Source organism: Stegostoma tigrinum, chromosome 14 (assembly GCF_030684315.1).
Source record: "Stegostoma tigrinum isolate sSteTig4 chromosome 14, sSteTig4.hap1, whole genome shotgun sequence".
Classification (NCBI taxonomy): domain Eukaryota; kingdom Metazoa; phylum Chordata; class Chondrichthyes; order Orectolobiformes; family Stegostomatidae; genus Stegostoma; species Stegostoma tigrinum.
Genome location: NC_081367.1, coordinates 37,104,165 through 37,130,872, shown reverse-complemented (window position 1 = coordinate 37,130,872; position 26,708 = coordinate 37,104,165). Strand labels below are relative to the sequence as shown.

Genomic DNA, 26,708 nt, shown 5'->3' with positions numbered 1-26,708 from the left:
ATGAAGGTGTCATCTACACATCAGACCCAAAGTTTGGGTTGTACATTAGGGAGTGCTGTCCGTTCTAACCTTTGCATTGCTGCTTCTGCAATCAGTCCTGATATTGAGGATAGCATTGGTCTTCCGTTGATTTGTTTGTACATGTTGTCGTTGAAAGTGAAGTGGGTTGTGAGGCAGAGATCTAGTAGTTTCATGGTGGTGCCCTTGTTGATGTTGTTGGTGTCCTGGGTTGCCTGCCTACTTGATTCATCCAGCAGTGTGGCAATTGTTTCTTTGCCTCGGTCGATGTTTATGGATGTAAATAGAAACAATTGCCACACTGCTGGATGAATCAAGTCGGCAGGCAACCCAGGACACCAACAACATCAATAAGGACACCACCAAGGAATGGATATCTGAAAAGCACAATTGGCCGTTACCTCCAAGACAGACCAACAGGAAAACGCAACAGGACCAGACTCACTAATCAACCTACTGTACATTAAGGACATTTCAGAGATGACCACAAGACCACTCAGACCCCTAGGTATCAGAGTAGCCCACAAACCGACAACCACCCTACGACAGCTACTGACAAACGTAAAGAATCCCTTACCCAAAATCAGCAAAACAGGTGTAATGTGCAAAATACCATGCAAGGACTGTGAGAAACACTACATAGTCCGAGCCAGAAGAAAACTGACAATAAAGATACATGAACACCAACTAACCACCAAGAGACATGACCAATTCTCACTTCTCTCACTATTCATGGACAATCAGGGACACAAATTCGGCTGGGACAATGCATCCATTAATCGCACAGGCCAAACAGAGACATGCCAGGGAATTCCTGGAGGCCTGGTATTCCAACTGGAACTCCATCAACAAACACGTTGAATTTAGACCCTGTGTACAAACCACTAAGGAACAAAACTGGAAGTGATGCCAACCACCCCAGCAAACCAAGGCTTATCAATAGCAAATGGGACAGAACACTGACACTTCACGGACAATGCCATCTAGCGGGGTGACGAAACATTTGCAAGCAAACCTGCTGGCTGAGTGAGCATGTCTACAACCTCGGGGTCTAATAAATACTTTTTCATTTGCTGGAACAAACAATTTTTCATTCCCATTATTACCACTGTGAGAAGAAATATTCAAGAACAGCTCAACTGAGAAGAGTGATAGCATCCAAAACTTTATTAGGACCGTAATTGGAATTAATCTGCCAAACCAATATTAGTTTTAAATATAGATACTCAATAATACTACAATTTTGTAAATGTCACATTACATTTATGACAATATAATGTAGTGTACAATTATTTGGGGCGACACAGTGGCTCAGTGGTTAGCACAGATTAGCCATGCTAAATTGCCCATAGTGTTAGGGATGTGTAGATTAGGTGGGTTATGGGGAATGGGTCTGGGTGAGATGCTCAGAGGGGTGGTATGGACTTGTTGGGCCAAAGGGCCTGTTTCCACACTGTAGGGATTCTATGAGTTTCTATGAGAAGTCAAATCATGCTAATTATATTAATATGTTTTTACCCTTATCAAGATGATAGATGCCATTGTTGGAGAATGGAACATTCTCCAGCCTGCTATGTAGCATAAGCAATAACTGTCAGCATAGAAGAGGCAATGGCTTAGTGGTAAGATCAATGGACTGGTAATCCATTGAACCCAAGCTGATGTTGTAGGAACATAGATTTGAATCCCATCTCAGCAAATGGTGAAATTTGAATTCAATAAAAATCTTAAAATACTTATTTAATAGCGGTGAGTGGTTAGCACTGCAGTCTCTCAGTGCCAGGGACTCGGGTTCAATTCCAGCCTCGGGTGACTGTCTGTGTGGAGTTTGCACATTCTCTCCGTGTCTGCGTGGGTTTCCTCCGGGTGCTCCGGTTTCCTCCCACAGTCCAAAGATGTGCAGGCTAGGTGGATTGGCTGTGCTAAATTATCTATAGTGTCCAGGGCTGCATGGGTTAGGTGGGTTAGACATGGGAAATGCAGGGGTAGGGAATAGGTCTGGGTGGGATGCTGTTTGGAGGGTCGGTGTGGACTTGTTGGGCTGAATGGCCTGTTTCCACACTGTAGGGATTCTAGGATTCTATGATTCACATAATGTGATTGTTGTAAATACCTGGCTGGTTCACTAATTTCCTTTAGGGAAAGGAATCTGCCATTCTTACCTGGTCTGGCACAAATAAACGTGAATCCAGACCCACAGAAATGGGGTCGACTTTTATCTGCCCAGGATGGAGACTATATGCTGGACGAGCCATTGACACCCACATCCCATGACAGAATAGCAAAAGTTCTCGGCTGTCCTTTTACAGCTGTCATTGTTGACTCGGACATTGTTAGGCGCTGTGGACTTATAAAAAGTGTGCTCAAGGTTTTTAAAAATCTCAATTGAATGTAAATCTGTATTTTTAAAAAATAGTAAATCTCAAACAGGACTCAGGTTTCATATGGTAATAGCCTTCCAAAATGACAAACTATTCATGTATCTTCTTTGTATTCAAACAGAGAAGCTGTCAGCAACTTCCTCACAGCATTGAACTTACAAAGGAAGAGTCGAAGCACACAATTCTGCCATCAATTCATTTCAGGTAGCATCTGGACAGCTGTCAGGATAGCGCTTTCTCTGATGGACCAACCTGAACTCTTTCAAGCAGCACATGTGGGAGACCTTGATACCTTATTGAAAGCCTTTAATATGGACTGATTTACATTGAATCGAACATTTAAGGATATACATGGTAGGGATTTCCATGTAAATGTAAAGTTTGCTGTCTGTATCAGGATTTTTACAGTTAAGTTTAATTCAGAATTTTCAGGGGGAGTACTTGACCATTCCTGAATGTTATCCAATGGTTTTGCAGTCATTTTCGTAAAACAGACAAATTGGATTTAATCAAACTTCAATCAAAAATGTGTTATTTGCAGTCAATTATTATTTTAAGATACAGTATACTTTTTAGGTGAGAGAATTTAAAAAGATGTGACAATTATAACAATGTTTCATACATTTGATAAAGTGAGATAATGTTATTTTTTTCCTCAAGTAGAATGTATAAGCAGTGCACAAGTCAGTATGACTGTTTAGACTTATCATTGTAACTGTTTTCCCCCAATTGGGAGTTGGGAAATAATGCACTTTAGTTAAAACATTGAATATGATCAGAACATCTCCTCTCAATAAAGGCTACAATTTGAGGTAAAACTCAATATAGAATGAATGAAAGAATCTAAAGATCAAGTGAAAATTTCAAAACTAATTTACGTACATGGTATAAATTTGAACATTGAAGTCTAAGTCTTACCTGCACCCAATTTACAGAACAGCAGCTCAGATTTGTTACTGAAACAAACCAAATATTTACACAATAAATCTACCTAAGCTTTGTTGCAGAAAGTGGAAGTAAGCTGGACGGAAACACGTCAGTAATTTGCATGTCATCCTTGCAGCACTATTTAGATCTTATTTGTATCATTTCAGTTTTAGAATAAGTTCATGGAAAGAAAATTTGAACATCAATTACATTTTTATTTGATAGCAGTAATTAAGACTGTCTTATATTACTGCACAATTTTGACTTTTATTAAATATCCCCTCTCACCAAACTTGTATCTGATTGCATTTTTCGTCTTTGATGTTGACAAGCCCACCTATATTCTATGAAAATTCTGAAATGATGAGACACAACTCCTGCTAGGGTGAAGAAAAAAAGGATGGAAAGTGTTAGATGCATAGTAAAGTTAATTATGTTCCTTAAAGCATACTGTTATTTACAAAAAAGTATATTCATTAAACTGTAAGGAATATATTGTGCATCAAAACAGTTCTGTTCAATTCCACCAGGTCATGCCCTTATTATAGAATATTTTTACTTCTGTCCAAAAGATTGAAAACTAATGAATCTGTTTGAATCTATTTTCTCCTGTTTGGGTTATTCCTGTTTGGCCACCCAAAAGGATACTGTATGTTAAAAGACAACTTTTTAAAGATTAAGATAGTCAAATAAATTTTCTATTGAATCCAGCCTAGAATAGAACTAAATATGAAAACAATTAAATGTTCTATTTCATTTTAATAATTTTGTGATTTTCAATAGTGCACCTATAAACTTACTTATTTTTCAATTTATTTATCATCTTCATAATTTTGTGGTACTTTCAACGCAGCCACTGCAAATTTTACATATTTTTGTACTGGGCTTAAAATGGCACAGTATTTAAACTAAGTAGAAACTGAAACCAAAAGTGTATACCAGAAATGCAGAACTGTCTGATTTAAGCAGAATGAGCTGCCAAATCTGCAATCAAGGATTCAAAACTGAATATACCCTGAAGATTTGGGTTTTATTATTCTAAAAAAAGCATGCAAAAGGGATCAGTCTAATATCAATACATTATGAAGCAAGTTGTATTCCAAAAACAATTTCTTTGCCAGTAACAAGTTTTCTTTAGCAATATTGTGCCGTAGTAGAATTAAAATGCTGCAATGCACTGAATGAATTTGGTCATTAGGAGTATGTATTTAGTCCGCGCCATTCAGAAAATGTATTTCCTATAAATATAGGGACAGAAAAACACTGTTGTGGTTTTGGATTACCTAACTAGCATGCAAAAACCTCACCATATGAAAGACAATTCTTCTTTCCTTCATGTTCCATAACTTTTATTTTACAGAAGTTGCTTTTCCTTAATATGATGTGGTTTACACCATACTTGATGTAATCTGTTAATGCATGAGGTGAGGGGTAAGTAGCAAATCAATTATTGAATCGCATGAAATGCATCTTGCAAGTGTACTAAAAATCAGTGGGAATTTCAGATCTTTCAAAATTACAAGCAGAGATGTTTTAATAGATATAATAGTATTCATATATGCATTTTCATTGCTACTAATTGAAAACTTGGCTTAGCTGAGAAATCAATGGTTTCTGGTGGAGAACTGTGTTACTTCCAAATGTTTTCAACATGACAATGAACTTCAAGAAATGCTGCAACGTTCACACACCATTTTAACAATATAGAACATACTTAAAATACTGAAACTTGTTCTAGAGAGTATTTCTACAAACTCATAGAATAGTCAATGGGACTGAATGTAACATGAATGTCAGTACATTGTGAACACTTATACACTTTGTCATCTGCTGCTTTTAACACATGAAACAACATTAATGCTATGAATATCCAGTCTTCAAGCACTATTATTATTGCTTTAGCTGCACATTGAAAATCGACTTTCATTTTGAGTCATCTAGCAAACACAGATTAAAACTTTTTAAAATTTTTGAGAATTGCAACCAAATGTAATAATTTAATCTTATAGATATTTTTATTGGTAGGTCAACATTATTTCTGATAATTATAAATAATGGCTCCATTTGAAAATATACATCTGCATGAATTTGTCAGAAGCATCAATGATGACATTAAATGCATGAATTATAAAGTAACAATGCTCTAGGGTATAGCTTGCTACCAGAGGGACAAATATTTCCTCACACATGGTGTAGCAAAAGGATTAACCTATATTTAGCAAAGTTTTTAAGACTTTGTTACACCTAAAGCACAAAGGATATCTTACCCCATTTTTCATTGTAAGTAAATTCTGGTTTGCATTAATAATACACACATCTGTTTGTCTATTTATAAATATGTTTTGATAACATACAGAAACAATTTATGTAAACATTTTTAGTTCTTAAAGCCAGGACCATAACCACACACTATTTTTCTCAATGCCCTTATATTGTTTAATATGAATTTAGTAGCATGATTATGCTAGCAACAATTGGTAACTTTTTTTCCGAAACAATTCGTTTCCATTTGGGAACTATTTGTAAGAAATGAACTGTCTAGTTCTGAGGGACTTTGACCCCATTGTACATTGAGTGATGAAATCACTAGAGTGTGAAACAACTTGCAGGTAATACAAATGAACAAATACTTCTTGAGGCTTCAAACTGGCATTTGCACAAAATGAAGACTGCCAGTGTAGCATGTGAGGATTTCTGCTATGTACAGAACATGATAAGTTATCTAAAATAAAGTCAAATATGCACAAGTTATTTGCTGTTCAAATTTTCTCAATTAAAATACTGCCTTTGAAAAAGGTAACTGCTTATGTCATGGTTCCGAATTCTCATTATTATCACAAATAGACACTAACAAGTGGGTATATTCAAGTAAGTGTTATTCACCTACATAGTTTTCGCAATCACCACCATATACACATGAAAAAAACTTAACAGACTCAGAAGTTAAGAGGTCAAGACCATTGTTCAAATGCTTCAAATGTCCTGTTTACATCAAGATTCAACTTCACCATTTAAATAAGCGTTGTCCCTTTGGGACAGGCAGACTATCCCTGCGCCTGAATTTAAGGAAATTAAAAGACATCGGAAATGTTTAGAGACACAGCACAAACCTCACACTTTCGCTACAGTGTGTACCAACCCCTCATCGACTCATGCAGTTCAAGGCGACAGCTCGTCAGCACTTATCTGGTCTGGTTTACATGTGACTCCAGACCCACAGCAATGCAGTTGACTCTCAACTGCCCTCTGGGCAATTAGGGATGGGCAATAAATGCTGCCTAGCCAGCAATGCCCTCATCCCATAAATGAATAAAAAATTTCTTTCGGGAAATTAGATAAATATTAGCAACTCTCACTTCCCATGAATGAATATAAAGAAAAACAGAACAAAAGGAGTAGATTTGTCATTTAAAATTTTTTGAGAAGTTTTGCAGCTGGGGTTGTGGATGAGGTTGCAGATTTGCTCACTGAGCCGATGTGTTTGATTGCAGACTTTTCATCACCTCGCAAGGTAACATTGTCGGTGCACCTCCAGTGAAGCTTTGTGGTTCTGGGCCGCTTGTTGTTTATATGGCTCGGCTTGCTGGGGTGGCTGGCATCAATTCCAGTTCTGATTTTCAGTGGTCTGTATTTGGGTCTAGTTCAATGTGTTTGTTGATGGAGTTCCAGTTGGAATACCAGGCCTCCAGGAATTCCCTGGCATGTCTCCATTTGGTGTCACGGTTTCATAAGATCTCGGCTCACTGCAAAGTTTGGACTCTGCAATTGGTCGTATCTCTTGGTGGTTAGTTGGTATTTGTGTATCCTTATTATTAGTTTTCTTCCAATTTGGCCTACATGATGTTTCTCACAGCCCTTGCATGGTGTTTTGTACATTACAATAGTTTTTTCGGTTGTGGTAATGGGATCCTTTACAAATCGCTGAAAAACAGAACTGAAACTGATGCCCACCACCCCAGCAGACCAAGGCATTTAAATAACCAGTGGGACAGAACACCAACGCTTCTCCAGAGGCATACTTATGATGTTACCTAGCAGGGTGACAAAATATCTGCAATCAAACACACTGGCTCATTGAACAAGTCTACAACTAGATCTGTCATTATAGTAAAAGATTAAGAGGTTGTCAAAAGCTTGGTCACATTCAGGCTTTTAAGAAGGTTTCTCTCAGTGAAGAGAGAAGTAGAGACAAAAAGGAAGTTCTCTGGACAAACTTCTGACGAGTATGTCACAGTCAGTGAAAGTTTCACAAGTAAGGGATTGTGCAAAATGCACATGTTTGACACATAAATATTCTTTTGTTATCTAAATGTAACACAAATTGGGTACATGAATTCGGCTTACTTGAAGATCGCCAGTGGGTTTAGCGAGTATGTAAGAGTCCATGTATCATTTCAACAATTCAAAACCTCTTCCAGGTCTTATGATGTAACCAGAATTCCCTGAAATTTTGTTTATGATTGGACAGGCCTCTGAGGTGTATGTGTGACAGTGACCTCCAGCCTGTGGATGCCAGTCACCATGCACAGAACCTTGGAGAGAAAATTGAGGGAACGCTGCACTAACCTTCTGGAAGAGTGGATTTTGCTTTATCTGGGTATGTTCTTGAATGTTCATTCTGCACAATTCAGGTAGTGTTCACTACCCTTAACTGACTTCTGTTCCCCCTCAAAGGCACTCCATTAGGTGTCATGGTTTCATGAGATTTTGGCTCGCTGCAATGTTTGGATTCTGCAGATGTTCACGTTCTCACCTAGTAGTGTGTGGCCCTGATCTTTTGTGGCACACGATATCTACGTGTAGGTCAACAGCATGCCAGTCGTACACCATTTTTATCCTCCCTTGTTTGTTGAGAAAAATATCCTGCATTTTGAAGAATTTGGATAGGCAGTGGTTTAGCAGCATAATTTTCCCTTGCCTTCCCATACATTATCTCTGCTGGTGATGGTGACCTCATCGTCAGAGGTGTACCTCTGTCCATTGTCCCATTGTCAGCAATAATTATTTCAGGTGCACTGAACAGACCGAACATGGAACTCAATGTGTCAGCTGTGGTCAGATCTCAAGCATTTTTTACGTGTCTGGCAACAGGAAATTCAGAGAATTAATCAATGACTAAAGTGAAGTCCTGTAAATTCACAATAAATACATCAGTGTCAATATCTGTTTGAGCGACTGGGAATGTTGAAAGGTATAAAGGTTCACCACATTGTTTCGTCTGGTAGCTCTGGTGTACCTCACATGTTCTCACTAACTTTTCAATGTCACCATTAATCTCTGGCCAGTGAACAGTATCTTATGCTAGGCATCCTGTATGCTCCATGCCCCATGACTGCAGTGTGATTGTGACAATACAGGCTGGTGTAAGGTGTCAGGTACAAGTACTTATTTTCCTTTGAAAGCGATGTCTGTCTGAGCTATTTCTGTAAGACCAAAATTCACTAAGAGTGCCCAATACCTCTTTTATTGTGGCAGGCAACCCTTCAATGATAATTTTCCACAGTGCCTTCAGTAATGAATTAACTGTTTGAGGCTCGTAGCATTATGCTGACCACAATGCAACAGATAGATTTTGAGAACGCCAATTGTAGATACATTCTTGGTCAAGTATGCCAGGCTGCTCAGTATATGTCAGATAACCATTCTGGTACTAGTTCTGTACTGGAAAGCAAAGTCACATCCCTTTACCAGAAGCCATTGTAGTTCAGATCATGCATTTGTTAGTGGTTGTGACAAATCATTCGTGATGGCTTCTGATGGGTTTCCACAGTGAATTGCTTATCATATGGATGGTAAGCAACAAATCTTGTGATAATTAATACCAGTGAAAAAAATTGTAATAGACTATTAGATTCAAATGCAATTGGTTTTCCATTTCTGTTTACTCCTAACCCTTTCTACATAGCATCGACTTCCAGGAGTCTCTCTCTCCTCGAGTCGTGGTACTGCAGAGTGTCATTTGCTGCTGACAATGTTTGTTGCGACACTCGGTCATATGTTGAGGCTCCCTCTGCCATATGCATGGCATGTCTTTCTTTCACTCTCTTGATGATACTTTGTTGAAAAGTTCATTGTGTACAGTGCTAAGAAGTTGAAGAATCCAAGGCATCTGTGTTGCTCTGCTTTGCCTCCCAAGGGAGAGTTTTGTCTTGCATCTTTGATTTTGCCTGAATCAGGATCAATTCTGCGACCTAAATGCTTGGATACCTCTACATATTTTCTGTAATTCTGATCCTGTGCTGACAGATAAATCAAAATGTAATCTCAGAAGCAAATTTTTCCCAGTGTGGGTCTGACAGTCATGATTTCCCGAGATTCCCTGGTTATGTGTATAAACCAATATCCAAGTTTGACATCCAGTTTGAATTATTTTGCTCTGTTGAACTTGGGATGTAATTCCTGTAGTTTTTGGGGTCTTGTCTGGGCATTTCTTTAGAGGGCATTTTAGAGATTTGGGATCTAGAGACATCAATTACACCACACTTAAACTATGACAATCATTGTGATGTGATCCACAGAGTGAATGATTCCATTGCATTCAATATCATGCAGCTTGCCCTTGAGCTTTTCTTGAATGTGAATGTTGCAATTTCTGTGAGGGTTTATTGATAGAATTGCATCTTCTGAGGTGCAATATGGCATCACCTTTGAAACTGTGTACAGTATTCCACCTGTCTGGGTACAATTGTTATCAATCTTAGATAGACGTTATTCACATCTAAGATAATCCTTACATATGGTGGGTTTGAATCAGCTGCCTGCCTGCACAAAGCTGGTTGACTTGGAGATACTGTTTACAAAGAAATCTTATTTTCTTTTGCCTTCTACCTTATGGAACCTATGATTTTTTTTTGTTATTTGCTGCCCCTTGACCTTCAAGTTTTATGGTTTGTTTGTCTTTTTTAAAAACAAAAAAAATCCCAGTTATGTAACATATTACAGTGTCCTTGTATTATGTGAATATAACACAAATGAGGCACGTAGCTTCCATTTACTTGAAGATTTCTGGTAGGTTCATTTACAGCTAAAGTAAGATATAATGTACAGAACAATCAACAGACTCAGCTTGTGCTGACTGCAGCACTGCAGAGATCCTCCAGTCATGTGGCAATATCTGTGTACCTAGCTCATTCTCATGTTAAGCTCTAAAAGGGACATCACTCCAAAAGTGATGAAACAACATGAAAGACCAGAAGTGTTTGCAGCCAGTGGACTACTGGAGAAATTTCAACATAAGGGGCAAGATCAGAATCAGGGTCATTCCGGTATATTTAATCTCTTGAAGAGGATATTGGGATCCCAACATCATCACGCTAGCCCTTGGAGTTTCCTTGGTTGGATTTGCAAGTGAACAAGAAACACCTTGGCACTCAGGTAAGAAATTGTATTGCATAAATAATTTAATAACTCCTATTTTAACCCAGCATTATGGCCTTGACAGCCAGCACGTGAATTTCCCAAGTTGTGATCTACTTTCTAGGACCAATTTGCGGAGTGCCCAGTGGGGTGTCCATGCCAGTGAACATATAAGCTAAATCGGTTAACAGGTCAAACCAAAATCCTTTCCTTGAACCGACATATACCTGATTCATGACAAGCCTCAAGGGGTCGTGGTAAGTACTTTACTCTGAAAACTCAGCAATGAAAGGAATCAGAAGCTTGTTTTCAAGAAGGTAAGTGTCTTTTATAGCACTTCTTGTCAGCATATAAAGCCAGGTGCTCCTCTCACGCCTTTTTGCCAACCATGGTGTCTAATCTATCCCACAATGATCTCTTACCCCAGAACTTCCCAAAGCCTGGATGTCTCAGACTCCCCAATACATTCTCAGCCCCCAGTTCCTGGTTTCTGGCTGCAAGCACTCTGCCATTGTTCCTTCCTCAGACTGTCATTTTTGTCAGAGAAGCAGAAAAAAATCTTAATATGAAGTCATTAAATTTGAAATATCTAGGGCATAGAGATCCTGGTAATTTTTTTTTATGCTCCTCAACTTCCTTCCCACAACACCCCATAAAGACTGGTGAATATAGAACAAAGAACAGTACAGCACTGTACAGGCCCTTTGGCCCACGATGTTGTGCCGACCTATATCCCGACCTATTATCCTACTACGATCAAAATACCCTGCATTTTACTATCCTCCATGTGCCTATCCACGAGTCGCTTAAAAGTCTCGAATGCATCTGACTCCACTACCACTGCTGGCAGCGCATTCCACACGGCCACCACTCTCTGTGCAAAGAACCTACCTCTGACATCTCCCCTATACCTTCCTCCAGTCAGCTTAAAATTATGACCCTTGTAATAGTCATTTCTGCCCTGGGAAAATGTCTCTAACTATCTACTCTATCTACGCCTCTCATCAATGTACCATAGCTGTGGTCATATAATGAGGTTATTTCATGAGGGAAGGTAATGCTTGAGCTGTGCACGGAATGGAAGCCAGATTCAAGTGAATCCATTAGTTTTGAGAGAGTCAGCATTGCTCTGAAAGACAAAATCTTAGCATATACCACCATCACCCTTCACCCCCATATTGCCAAATCTTAATCTAATTACATTTCTAGACCTCCCTGACCTCTGACCATCACAGTGTTAACAAAACTCGCTATCCTTATTCCCTTTTCTGCTTTTGCGAAAGTTAGAAATTTCCTTCCTGGAATTCCCACCTGGATTCTGCCAGACGTCGGGTCCACTCTATTGCTCCTTATTGTCCAGGACTGCAACAGCCTAGACCCTGATCCACTGAGTTTCCATAAACCAGACTTAAGCTCTCCAGTAAGGAACAACTGATGCCATTTTGGAATAACAAAGGAATTAATTCAGTTCAGCAAAATCCTAGGAATCACCTCCTCTACCACCTTCTCCACTTCAACCATACACCAAACACCTACTTCAGTCTACAGCCTCTTTTCTGTCATTGAATGTTAAACCCTATTACTGTCTTATGAACACAACACAACAATGTATCTAATGCAAAGTCTTTACTAAATTGAAGCAAAGATGTCTATTTGTAGTGCCTCCAATTCATGGTCGAGGTCACAATGACTACAGACAAGAAAGAACTTTGAACATAATTGTATTTCAGCCTAAATATCCGCTTTTTATGCAAAGAAAATTGGCGTAGGAGCACTAACAGCACTGTTAGAAAGCAAGGTACAAGAATTTTACCTTGGAACTGTATTGCCATTCCTTCAATGTTGTAAATCAGGATGGTGTGGGTATGGAGGTGACTTGTAGGATCCAGTATTCCCATGGGTCTGTTGTCCTTGTCCTTCTGGGTGTTGGATGTCACAGCTTTGGGAGGTTTTGTAATAGGAGCCACGACAAGTTACTGCAGTCCATCTTGTAGATGGTACACACTGCTGCCACTGCACATTTAAGGTGGTAATTGGGCTGATTTGTCCAGGATTATGTGGAAATGAGGAAAAGAAAGAAAAAATGGAGGAATAGTAGTTAATAACAATTATGATGAGCAAATTAGCCAATGATAGTATTGCATTAATTAATGCATTATTTTAAGTGACAAATATTTCAAAACAGCATTCTGTACTTAACCGTTGCATATCCAAGTGCTCTGTGCTCATTTACCAGAATTAGAAATGAGAACATATTGTTTCATTGTTCAGATTCCCTACCATCTGGTCTATTCCACTTTTCTTTGTGCAATATGTAACAATGCCTCACGCTTTATTTTTTATATTGTTCTGTAACCGCAAGAGATGACTATTTTAGGTTTCATAATGTGCAGCCAATAATACGTGTAAATGAAAACTCAGCAATACTGGATTTCAACAAAATTTTATTTAATTACTCCAAGTTGCAACTGTGCAGCAACGAAAATTGTGTGTCAACATTTTTCAACATGTCCAGTTTACTGATGATACTAATTTCTGCAAACAGCAGCATTTGAGGATGAGATACAGCTATCCAGAGACACCCTGCCCATTATGGGAAGTAGATTATCTCTTTTAAAACAAAAACTCAATGATGTTACAGTTATTTAGTGCTGAAAAATACCAGCGCTGCATTTATACAAAATTAAAAATAGACGAGAGTGTAACAGAGAAAACAGAAGACAATGGCTTCAGTATCCACACATCAGTCAAACTGCATAGCTTGAATCTTCACCAAAGCAGTAAAATGGCAGCTACAATGGATAAAGGAAGGATAATAGGAACGCAGGGCTACAACATTCACTGTAAGTGTTTCAAAAGTATTTAAATTTGAATGTTGGCACTCACAAATGTGTAAAACCATCTTGCTAGTAAAAAATACAAATTCCTGTTACATTCACTAGTGGCCTTTCCCTTCCAGGTCATGTCCATCCCACAATATTGCCTCCCCTCCTTTCAGGCTGACAGCAGTCTTTAGATTCAAACTGATGGAGATGAGGTACAAGTTAGGGTTTAAATGGATAGAAGGTAGATGTAATAAGTGATGAAACGAAATGGGAAGGACAGGGAATATATATGGGATGAGGAGAAGCAAAAAAGAATGAATTAAACAAAATTAAGGATGGATGTAAAAAGGAGTGAAATAGAAAGGGGATAAAGGGGATCACATTTTTTGATGCACAAGAAATTGTTCACTTTTTGAACGTTTTTGAAATATTCAAAATCACAAAGATCGGCGTTTTCAAATTTGCAAAAGCATCGATGCTGCATGGCTTGCTGTGTTCATCAATTTCTGCACTTTATTATCTCTTCATAGATCCTACTGTGAGGTTCCTCTACTTTACTCTGCCAGTAATGGTAACCACGTGACTAAAGGGATTTATAAAAGTTCAAAGTTAATCTGGAATTAACAGTTCTATGACCAATTGATAAAATGACACCATGAAAGTTTTGTTTATCATCTAAGTCTACTGTTTGAGAGATTATTGAAATTGTACTATGGTCATTCAGGCACATAAATTATAAGAAGAGTAATCTTATGAACAAATAAATTAGGAGCAGGAGTAATCATTTCATTCCCTTCAGCCTGCTCCATCATTCAATAAGACCATAGTTGATCTTATTATGACCTTAATCATTTTGTGGTAAACATGCTAAGTTCTTAATATCGATGTCACCCAGATACTGACAAACTAACCATTCTTCAGAAGGTTTATGATTTGCAACAACGGTGGACATAGATATTTTTTCTTTTAAATGGTTCTCCCAACAAATTCTAAAGCATGTAAAGTGACTTGTCAGTCTGGTTGGTACTGCATAATAAACTGAACAACTGCAAAAACAAAATCTATTGCAAAATACTATCTCTAAAATCCCAATCTAACCTTGAGCAAGAGCCCATTATCACGAAAAGCCAAATGGAAGTCAAAAACCCAAAGAATTTGAAGTTTATTTTGTGCTGTACTATCAGTGGCCCAAATTGAACTTGGCTTGGAGAGTAAAATCAGTTCAGTATGATCAATTTTTAAAGAATTTCCATTTAGTTAATGGATTGACTTAATGAAAGGTATGAAAAGTAGTCCTGCATTTTAGAATTCAGTCATTGAAGTAGTGTTGCTGATATAGACTAACTTAATAGATTTCTGTCAAAATAACATTTCCTCAATAATGCGATATCTGAGCAAAAATATGGTGTGCGATCAAGTGAGCAACTAAAGCTCCCCACAGTAACATTGTCAAGTATTTTGCTTTACAGTTAACATTAGAGATGTTGAATGTTTCTTAAATTTTAAACTTAACATATAGGGAAATAAGTATAGAAATGTAAAAAATAATTACTCAAAACAAATTTTACTGACACTGCAGTGAGTGAAAAATTAGCGTTTTGTAAAGTTATGAACGTTGCAACATGTTTACAAGTTGGGATTTGTATTACCAATTCATTAGTCTGTACATAATTAATTTTAAGGGCAATCTTCCAGCAACTCAAAGAACTGTCACTACCCTTTTTTCTACAAACGAACAATCACTGTGCATTGCTTTAATCAACAAGTGAGAAGTCTTAAATGCTATTAATGTTGCAAATATCAGCGAAGAAGGCCAGAGATTTTTTTCTCTGGAGGTAATTTTGTTTAATGCCCATACTCCAGTGATATAATTGTTGACATATTTACAAAAGCCATCATTTTAGCTGATGTCAACCATTCTGGTCTACAAACTTTACCAGCTGTTGTGGGGGTGCTTTAAAGCATGAGGAAAATTTTATGAAATGTAAAAGGCAAGAAACCAATGTCTTGAATATTCCAAATGTTCCCTTCTCCAGTATTGAAATCTCTCTTGAGTCCGGTGGGCAAATGAAATACAAAAATCCTCCAAGGATATATGAACTATTCTTCTCACAAGGCATGGTTTTGCCTCTCTTTTCAATCTAATGCCACCATGTCGAATAGTTCATACAGTAAACACACCTTTGCACTTTAATGCAGCGAGACTGACAAGTTTTGAGATTCTTTCCACTTTGCTGACAAGCTTTCACTTTTGCTCTGGGTACATTTATCAGTATATTAGATATTCTTCCAACTTGGGAGGTGATGACTTAGTAGTAGTTGTTGCTAGTCTATTAAGCCAGAGACTCATGTAATGTTCTGGGACCCTGGGCTCAAATCCTAATTTGGCACATGTCAAATTTCAATTCAATAAACTCTAGAATTGAGAGACTAATGATTGTCTAATGAAAGTTGATTGTCAGAAAAACCCCGTTTCACTGTTGTTCTTTAGGGAAAGTAACTGGTCTGGCTTACATGTGACTACAGACCCACAGCAATGTGGTTGACTCATAACTGCCCTCTGGGCAGAACAGATATCATTTAGAATGAAATTACAACCTTATTATCAGATGCGTTGCCATCCCCTAGATACTACTTTGGTGCACAAATCAGATAGAACTTCAATAAAACCAAACTCCAGCACGTTTTCCACTGCCAAATTCTCAATTTATTCCACCACAGTGCGGGAAAAAAAAATCATGATATCACATCGAGCAATCTTACCAGCATACCTCAAATCATTAGTCTCATTTGACAAAGGATAAATGGCTTAGTCTTTTTGTTCCAGTCATTTGGGGAGGTGGTGGGGATTGGGGCAGTGTTACATGGTGTGAATCAAAAATTCTTGACATAGATATTCTTTGATGCTATTTAAATAGCTTCTCTTATCACACAGCAAATTGAGGTTATTTTCACTTGAAGGATACACATTGCTTTTCCAGAGGGACATACCTATTTGGAATCAAGTTTGAAATGAGCCTTTTTTTAAAATTAAAAGCACTTAGTAAAATCTTCTGTCTCCTAAGATCAATTACAGGGTGAATCTTATTCCATGCTCACGTAGGCTGGCAGCATGCCTAGCAGTGTGATTTTCCGGGGATAGCCTTCTCAATTAGATACGTGAGCTGGTAAGGATTGCTGAGGCTGCAGACCAATCCAATGGACTGATGGTTTGGAAGGATGGCAGCTGTGGATGCAATGTGATGGGCACAGCTGCAGCAAGGGGGTCAACCTGAGGGCACTTCAGCTATTGTAACCTTTGAAGAATCTGTGAGTTTTAAAATTAACATAGGCCACAGCTTTCTGTGCAGCCAGCAGAGAGGAAACTCCTACAGGATTGTCTGCCACTGCATTTATGGCTTACTGATCCATTCATCTTCAGTGGCAGAGTAGTGAAGATTGAAAATGATCTTCTGGGCCCACTACATAACTGCCTGCATGTAATGGTGAGGCTTTGGCATTAGCAGGGAATCTAATCACTACCAAGAAGATCCCCGCAGCAACTGAACAGCTAATTATGCAAAGCAACTAGATATTGCTGCTTCCACCCACTTCTGACAAGATTAGCCAAAGGCAGGAGCATATCAGGCCAATGCCTATCTGTTGTATCTTCCTCCTAGTTCTGTCAACAAAGTGACCGCAGTTGACCAGTAACTTTCCAACTATCGTTTGCTGGCACTAAACACCACCTTTAAATGGAATAACAATCTGATTCTATGTGCAACAAGAAATAAAATGATGACAAATGAATGACAAAGTGGAATTCTAAAAGTTTGGCTTCTGATCAGTCTTTTTATTTAGCTTGGATGAATGGACATGGTGAAGATTATGTATATTGCACTAAAATTGACTGTGTAACACATTTTAAAGTTCCAGATTGTACGGTCATATAGATCTTGTGCTCTATGTCTAACTTCATAAATGTAGCCTTTAATATGAATCCATGGATTTATTCAAAATTGTATATTTATCAGTAACTGCAAGGCACATCTATATGTCTAAACATCTGATTAGTGCTAAATATAATAACTCTCCCTTTTATGAACTTCTTTTTAGAAAGGAAAACTCTAAAGTTAGTGATAACGCAGTGTGGACCTGGAGAAGCCCAGCAGGCCAGGCAGGAGGAAAGTTGACGTTTCAGGTCGGGACCCTTCTTCAGAAAGCATTTCTGAAGAAGGGTCCCGACCTGAAACGTCAGCTTTCCCGCTCCTCTGATGCTGCCTGGCCTGCCATGCTCCTCCAGCTTCACACTGTTATCTCTGACTCCAGCATTGGCAGTTCTTACTATCTCTAAACTTAGTGGTTTTCTGGGCAAGATGAATGTATTCTATGAGAGAGACATGTTTTATGGAGTGCCCATTCAAACGAGAAACAGACAAATGGAACAATTATGTTCATTAAGGATGTAAAATAAGAGGGCAAGAGATCAATGAAACAAATAATGAAGATGTTTCAATATGTTAAAAAAAATGCTAAAGTCAGTTAAAATTAAACTGATTGCGCACACCTCTGATATGCTCCTTCAGTTTTTCCAAATGTAGTTTAAAATAAAAACAAAAAGGTCAATATATTAAACAATAAAAATTTTCCCTCTCATATCAAACATATTATTGGATTATAATTATGTTTTCTATAAATAAGATAGTTGCACAGTAATGACAGAATCTACAGTTTCCCCAAATCTTTGGCAGTTTGTAATGTTTTGATCTTTGGAAAGAAGGTCACGGTTTTCATACATAGGTCGCAAGTTTAGTAGGGCATCCGCTGATAAAAGTAAATGTATCCCAGGTCTTTAGGGGGTTTCTCTGAAGCACAGACTTTATGGTCATTGTAGATTACCCACCTGAATGGAGAAAAATGAAGATGCTATTAAATAATGCAAAAATAAAAGAACAAGTTATTGTTATGTACAGCCTTTAACACAATGAAACATCCCAAACCACTTCACAGAACATTATAGATCAAAGTACTGAGCCACATAAGGGATTTTGACATCACAGATAATGGGAACTGCAGATGCTGGAGAATCCAAGATAATAAAATGTGATCAGAGATAATGGGAACTGCAGATGCTGGAGATTCCAAGATAATAAAATGTGAGGCTGGATGAACACAGCAGGCCAAGCAGCATCTCAGGAGCACAAAAGCTGACGTTTCGGGCCTAGACCCTTCATCAGAGAGGGTGATGGGGTGAGGGTTCTGGAATAAATAGGGAGAGAGGGGGAGGCAGACCGAAGATGGAGAAAAGAAGATAGGTGGAGAGAGTACAGGTGGGGAGGTAGGGAGGGGATAGGTCAGTCCAGGGAAGACGGACAGGTCAAGGAGGTGGGATGAGGTTAGTAGGTAGATGGGGGTGCAGCTTGGGGTGGGAGGAAGGGATGGGTGAGAGGAAGAACAGGTTAGGGAGGCAGAGACAGGTTGGACTGGTTTTGGGATGCAGTGGGTGGAGGGGAAGAGCTGGGCTGGTTGTGTGGTGCAGTGGGGGGAGGGGACGAACTGGGCTGGTTTAGGGATGTGGTGGGGGAAGGGGAGATTTTGAAACTGGTGAAGTCCACATTGATACCATTAGGCTGCAGGGTTCCCAGGCGGAATATGAGTTGCTGTTCCTGCAACCTTCGGGTGGCATCATTGTGGCACTGCAGGAGGCCCATGATGGACATGTCATCTAAAGACTGGGAGGGGGAGTGGAAATGGTTTGCGACTGGGAGGTGCAGTTGTTTGTTGCGAACTGAGCGGAGGTGTTCTGCAAAGCGGTCCCCAAGCCTCCGCTTGGTTTCCCCAATGTAGAGGAAGCCACACCGGGTACAGTGGATGCAGTATACCACATTGGCAGATGTGCAGGTGAATCTCTGCTTAATGTGGAATGTCATCTTGGGGCCTGGGATAGGGGTGAGGGAGGAGGTGTGGGGGCAAGTGTAGCACTTCCTGCGGTTGCAGGGGAAGGTGCCGGGTGTGGTGGGGTTGGAGGGCAGTGTGGAGCGAACAAGGGAGTCATGGAGAGAGTGGTCTCTCCAGAAAGCAGATGGGTGGGGATGGAAAAATGTCTTGGGTGGTGGGGTCGGAGTGTAGATGGCGGAAGTGTCGGAGGATGATGCGTTGTATCCGGAGGTTGGTGGGGTGGTGTGTGAGAACGAGGGGGATCCTCTTTGGGCGGTTGTGGCGGGGGCGGGGTGTGAGGGATGTGTTGCGGGAAATACGGGAGACATGGTCAAGGGCGTTCTCGATCACTGTGGGGGGAAAGTTGCGGTCCTTGAAGAACTTGGACATCTGGGATGTGCGGGAGTGGAATGTCTTATCGTGGGAGCAGATGCAGCGGAGGTGGAGGAATTGGGAATAGGGGATGGAATTTTTGCAGGAGGGTGGGTGGGAGGAGGTGTATTCTAGGTAGCTGTGGGAGTCGGTGGGCTTGAAATGGACATCAGTTACAAGCTGGTTGCCTGAGACGGAGACTGAGAGGTCCAGGAAGGTGGGGGATGTGCTGGAGATGGCCCAGGTTTTGACATCAGCTGCCCAAGACGTGGTTTTTAAGAAAGGTCATGAAGGGAGAAAGTGAGGCAGAGTAGTGCAGGCAGTATTCCAAAGCTTCGGGCCTTTAGGCGACTGAAGGCGTAGCAGAGAACAGTTGTGCAATGAAAAAAAACAGGTTTGCATGAGTATAGGAGTGCTGCTATCTCAGAGGGTTTTGAGGTTAAAGGAGATTACAGCAACTGGGCAGGGTCAAGCCATCGATAGATCTGGAAACAAAAATGAGAAATTTAAAATCAAGACATTGCTTGATCGGGAGCCAATGTGGATCAATGAGTGCTGAGGTGAATGAAGCAGTGAGTGAGTGGGGAACAGGACTTGATGCAAATAAGACATGGACAGCAGGATTTTGATGGAACACATCATGTGGGATGTGTCAGGTGTATGCCGAAAAAGAAAATCTAGAGGCAACAAAAACATGAAATTACATAACTTTGAACCACAGCAATCAATCAATTAAATTAGTAATAAATGCTGAAATATCTTGGTGCATTCAGTGTACAAAACAGTATCACTTTGTTGGATCTTTCAATTTTCTTTCTCAAACAAAACATTTTTCAATGGTTTTTCAACAAATAAAACAGCGCTTCAGTAACTCAAACATTCTTTTACAGGTTCATCAACAGAAACAATTGGACCCACATTAATTATAATTAAAATTGGATTGATGCTAAATACAGAATTACACGTCCTTTCAAAAACCAGAGTAGTGCTTACCTTCCCTCCTTCCTGATATGGCATACATAATGACCAGACATCGTAGATGGTCCCACATGGCTAATAAAGGCAAACAGCTCATATCCTGCAGGTAAAATCAAATAACACCTCTGTGAAAAATATTTTGCTAGTGTCACTTGTTGAAAATACAGTTAAATATGTGTAGGATAATTCAGAAATTCTACACAGAATGTCCTGCAACAAAAGCCGTCATTTTGAAAAATAGAGGTTTGATCAGTCAAGCATCATTATGTTATGTACCAAACAATTCCCATGTAATTTAGCAGTCCTATGTAAACTGATTGCATAGCTTATACTTTTTTTTTGTATTTTAAGATTTGGCTTAGCAAGAAACGTGGCCTTGAATGTGTGTACCCAACAGGTGTCCTTACATCAAGAACCAGTGAATAAAATTGAAACAATAAATCTGGAAAATGACTTTATCATGTATAATACAAAAAGCACCACCAGGACATCGATAAATGGCAAATTTAGAAGTGAGATTTGGAAATTCTTCAAATAAAGAGTAATCAACACATGGAAACATCTTAGAATTGGAAAAGCAACAATCCCTGGCATCATTTAGGAAACAATTCAATGCTACAATGCATGAACATTAAGATTTTCCTGGGTACGTAAACTACAATAAGCTAAACAGCTGCTTCTCATCTACAGTTATTTTGCTGACTTGTACTTTGACTTTGGCGATTGGATTAAGACTCCCAACTGTTGTTGGTTATGTCCCTGAGAGGCCAACAGTATACTTTATGGGAATAATTGTTCCAATTTGATATCAGGAAGCCATCAAGAATTTATTCATGGATTTCAATATCACAGAATATAAAAAGCCCATAAGCTCATAAGACATAGGAGCAGAATTAGGCTATTCAGCCCATCAAGTTGATCATGGCTTTTCACCTTATTCACCTGCCTTCTCCCCATATCCCTTGATCCCCTTCTTAATCAAGAAGCTATCTAGCTCTGCCTTAAATACACTCCATGACTTGGCCTCCACAACCTTGGTGCCGATGAGTTCCACAGACTCACCACCTTCTGGCTGAAGAAATTCCTCTTCATCTCAGTCTTACAAGGTCGTCCCTTCACTCTGATAGTCTGCCCTTGCCTCTTATAGTCTCTTCTAGTGGAACATCTTCTCCATGTCCACTCTGTCCATGACTCTCAGTATTCTGTAAGTTTCAGTGAGATCCCTTCCTCATCCTTTTAAAATCCACCAAGCACAGACCCAGAATCCCCAAATGCTACTCATACAACAAGCCCCATAAAAGTACCTGTGTTTGCAAGATCAAAACGTGTTTTTATTTATCCAGTATCTAGGAAAATTCAGCAATCCTAGACATTGATTAGTGTATCATTATTATTGAATAAACCATTGCCACATTTGGTAGGTATGTGGATGTGGGATATATGGACATTGCTTGTGCTCACCCCTTGCTTGGAGGAACAAGAGTCTCCAGATATTGGGCATCTGGTTACATTTCAATATTTTCAGTAAAGACTAAGACACCACTGGGGAAATGCAATCTTACTTTGCTCACAGTGATGTTCAGGCAAGTATTGACAGTGATTATATTATTTTGTACCTTAAAAGGGGCCTACCGTCTGAAACAGGAAGGCTGAATGTCCACAGTAAGCTGCATCATCAGGGTCACAGAAATATGGCTTCTGTCCCCATTCTGAGATCATTATTGTCTTGTTTACAGTAGCTGAACTAAATGAAAACTGAACCAATCAATTACTGACCTGATTAAAAAAAAATTAACTGAAGCTTAGAGAAAATGGGTGGGAGCAGCAATACCCTGCAATGTGAAAGAAAGACGTTCATCACTATCTTCTCAAAGGCAATCAGGGAGGGACAACAAATGCTGGCCTTGTCAATGAACCTCATATCCCAGAAATAGAAACAAGAAAAAAATTGTATGTGCCAATCAGATAATTACTGAACCAATAATATTTGGAGTTGTGTTTAAAATACGGAATGAAGAAGTTTGCCTTTTGTAAATGAAATATTTCAAGCAAAGGCCTTAAGCCCTCAGATAATAACATGAAAGTCCCAGTTTCAATGAAACTAGAGGAAATTTTGACCACAACCTACTTTTTAATCAAGAATTCTAGAAAATGCAACAAATACAACACTGTGTTTGGCTGATTACCACCTTTTAATGCAATCAAATGTTTAGCACTAAACTGGAAAATCAAAGAATAGAAGTTCTTTGGTGAAGGGTTATGGAGAGTGGGCAGGAAAGTGAAGATGCTGTCAAGATTAGATCAACCATGATCATACAAAATAGCAGAGCAGGATCGAAGGGCTGAATTGCATGCTCCTGCTCCTAGTTCTTATCTTTCATATAAAGCAAATGCCACCACTGAGAAAGAGATTCTACAGTCAAATAGATAGTTAATGTTTTGTGAATATCTTGTTTAAGGTTTATATTTTCCTCAGCTCTTACTATTTCCAGAGATAAAACTACCCTTACCCCTTCTTGATGGTGGATGCCTCAGCCCCTGGATTTTCCCAAATTTTCCAGCAATTCAGCTGGCTGTTTTCTACTGCCACAGGATACTGTGAGGCTCACAGTAGGTTTTGCCACTAGCTTTAAAGTAGGCAATCTTCTAGCTTCCATTCCAACGCAAAACCGAAACTGAGATTAAGCCTCATCTGCATTCCACACTGTCAATGATGAAATTAGTTCTTTTTCTTTATTTATGTCCCTTCATGAGCTGTGAACCACATAAAGTCCACTGCATGACTAACTCTTTTAGCAAGCACCCAGAAGAGCTGAACCCAAAGAATATGCCAAACTTCACTCATTTCCATGAAGCATAGCTTGTTCTGGAATGTCCTCAGGCTGATCTTTAGATTAATTGCTTTGTTTTAAAACAAATGTGAAATCTTATGGGACAGTTCTATTGGTTAAAACAGGATTCATATCTTCAGTCTCCAGATAGCTGGAAACCAAACATACTCAGGTGAAATGCGTATCATGTCCTCTCAAAGACCAAGCCAGTAACTGTATAGTAATCGCCCAAGGAGCTGGAAATTCCAGTGGCAGTTACCCAGTGTCTGGAACCAATCAAAAAAGTTTTCAATTCCATGTCAGAATCAGAGATTTGCTGGACATTTCTGACATGCGTGAATAGCTGGGAAATATTAGAAGAATCAAAGTCTGCTCAAACCTCCAGCTAACTATAAAATAGACTCCACACCATCCACGACTCACTCGTGCACCCAATTACACACACTGACCCCAGGTGAAAACTAACCCTAACGCACCTCTGATACCCGATGGCCCTTTCATCAGCTCTCAGGTACCTGACCGCTTCCCTTGACACCTGACCCAAACTATCCTTTCACTTATCAGCCTCCTTCATCTCTCCACCAGTAACCAGTTATCTGCACCCCCTCATCCACTTGCCACCCATACTCAGCTGCCACAATAAACCTTTACTCACCTACGAGCACCCAACTCTATATCCTCTCACACCTACTTTCCCTCAGTAGCTGTTAGAGAAGCTTTGGGACATTTTTTTAAAAAGTGTTTTGTTTGACTGGAATATCAACTTTATGAAAAGGGGATGTAGCTTTTACAAAGATCTATTGTAATTTTCGGGACTGAGGATGGATGCCACAATAGAGGTCAAGCCCAAAGTATCCTGAAAGGTAAGTAGGTATTTTTTTTTGTCTGACACGGGTCAAAAAGAGGGCTTCCTAAACAAATAAGGTGGCCCAGGCCAAGGTATTTGGATTTCCCTCTGAATGTTAAATATCCCTAAACATATTGTGACAAATGTAAGAAATCAGCATTATGTAAACAAATGATACACACTTGTACTGGTAATTAACTATGGTATAGTTGAATTCTTGTGTTTTTTTGAATTACAAAATTAAGCTATAAAAGCAAATTTATCTTTGCCAACTGGCAGTATGTGTTAAATGCACATTTGTTGACTTACTTCCAGGTCCATCCTTGATTCTGGGCCCTGCTGGTTCTGCTTCTGCATTTGTTTCAATTTGTGACTGTGTATCAATATCAGAAACTGTCTCGCTCTCATCCTCATTGTCTGCATGTGTGAAGATCCAGTCCAGTGCTCTCTCCAGGTTGTTATTCTACAAATACAGCCAAGCAGTAATGAAATTTGTCTACATGAATAGTGCCAGACAACTGGAGGATAGCAAGTGTGGTTCCCCTGTTCAAGAAGGGGAGTGGAGACAACCCTGGTAATTATAGACCAGTGAGCCTTACCTCAGTTGTTGGTAAAGTGTTGGAAAAGGTTATAAGAAATAGGATTTATAATCATCTAGAAAATAATAAATTGATTAGGGATAGTCAGCATGGTAGGTCGTGCCTCACAAACCTTATTGAGTTCTTTGAGAAGGTGACCAAACAGGTAGATGAGAGTAAACCAGTTGATATGGTGTATATGGATTTCAGCAAGGCTTTCGATAAGGTGCCCCACAGTAGGCTATTGCACAAAATGCGGAGGAATGGGATTATGGGAGATATAGCAGTTTGGATCGGAAATTGGCTTGCTGAAAGAAGACTGAGGGTGGTAGTTGATGGGAAATGTTCATCCTGGAGACCAGTTACTAGTGGTGTACCGCAAGGGTCGGTGTTGGGTCCACTGCTGTTTGTCATTTTTATAAATGACCTGGGTGAGGGTGTAGAAGGATGGGTTAGTAAATTTGCAGACGACACTAAGGTCAGTGGAGTTGTGGATAGTGACGAAGGATCCTGTAGGTTGCAGAGAGACATAGATAAGCTGCAGAGCTGGGCTGAGAGGTGGCAAATGGAGTTTAATGCGGACAAGTGTGAGGTGATGCACTTTGGTAGGAGTAACCGGAAGGCAAAGTACTGGGCTAATGGTAAGATTCTTAGTAGTGTAGATGAGCAGAGAGATCTCGGTGTCCTTGTACACAGATCCTTGAAAGTTGCCACCCAGGTTGACAGGGCTGTTAAGAAGGCATACAGTGTTTTGGCTTTTATTAATAGAGGGATCGAGTTCCGGAACCAAGAGGTTATGCTGCAGCTGTTCAAAACTCTGGTGCGGCCGCACTTGGAGTATTGCGTACAGTTCCGGTCACCGCATTATAAGAAGGATGTGGAAGTGTTGGAAAGGGTGCAGAGGAGATTTACTAGGATGTTGCCTGGTATGGAGGGAAGGTCTTACGAGGAAAGGCTGAGGGACTTGAGGGTGTTTTCGTTAGAGAGAAGAAGGTTGAGAGGTGACTTAATTGAGACATATAAAATAATCAAAGGGTTAGAAAGGGTGGATAGGGAGAGCCTTTTTCCTAGGATGGTGACGGCAAGCACGAGCGGGCATAGCTTTAAATTGAGGGGTGAAAGATATAGGACAGATGTCAGAGGTAGTTTCTTTACTCAGAGAGTAGTAAGGGAATGGAATGCTTTGCCTGCAACGGTAGTAGATTCGCCAACTTTAAGTACATTTAAGTCGTCATTGGACAAGCATATGGACATACATGGAATAGTGTAGGTTAGATGGACTTCAGATCGGTATGACAGGTCGGCACAACATTGAGGGCCGAAGGGCCTATACTGTGCTGTAATGTTCTATGTTAAATTTACTTTCATGATTAAATCTATTGCATCCTACTAAAACTACAAAGCATCTATATTTCATCATCATATTGAAAAGGCACCAGAAAATCTCACATAAATATAAATATACAGCCCCACCATTTAAGTCATTCATGGGCAATCACTATCATTGGACAAATGATACTAGCCATTTGCCACTTCCAAAGGCCTCAAAAGTCACTGTGTGCAGATCTTGAAAATTGATACAATTTTATCTGATGTCAAGCATCACATTTTTCCGATCTTGCCATATTTTCCTAGCTAATGGCCACAGCATTTATAAACTGGGAAAATTCTACTCTATG

The 26,708-nt window shown here is 39.5% G+C and overlaps 2 protein-coding genes across 4 annotated transcripts in view; one reads left to right on the top strand and one right to left on the bottom strand.

Moving 5' to 3' along the window:
- Window positions 1-6,133, top strand: part of pex5la (peroxisomal biogenesis factor 5-like a) — a 170,041-nt gene extending 163,908 nt beyond the window's left edge. For 2 of the 3 annotated variants that reach the window (XM_048542790.2, XM_048542787.2), the window contains one exon: window positions 2,521-6,133. In XM_048542790.2, the coding sequence (XP_048398747.1) occupies window positions 2,521-2,719 (199 nt within the window). In that variant the 3' untranslated portion in view covers window positions 2,720-6,133. The remainder of the gene's footprint in view (window positions 1-2,520) is intronic. The other variant, XM_048542788.2, reaches the window with a different exon arrangement.
- Window positions 6,134-13,109: 6,976 nt separating this feature from the next.
- usp13 (ubiquitin specific peptidase 13) overlaps window positions 13,110-26,708 on the bottom strand; it is a 93,352-nt gene continuing 79,753 nt past the window's right edge. The window contains exons 19-21 of the mRNA XM_048541576.2: window positions 24,761-24,914; window positions 20,789-20,873; window positions 13,110-18,389 (exon numbers count right to left, since the gene is read on the bottom strand). Coding sequence (XP_048397533.1) covers window positions 18,296-18,389; window positions 20,789-20,873; window positions 24,761-24,914 — 333 coding nt within the window. The 3' untranslated portion in view covers window positions 13,110-18,295. The remainder of the gene's footprint in view (window positions 18,390-20,788; window positions 20,874-24,760; window positions 24,915-26,708) is intronic.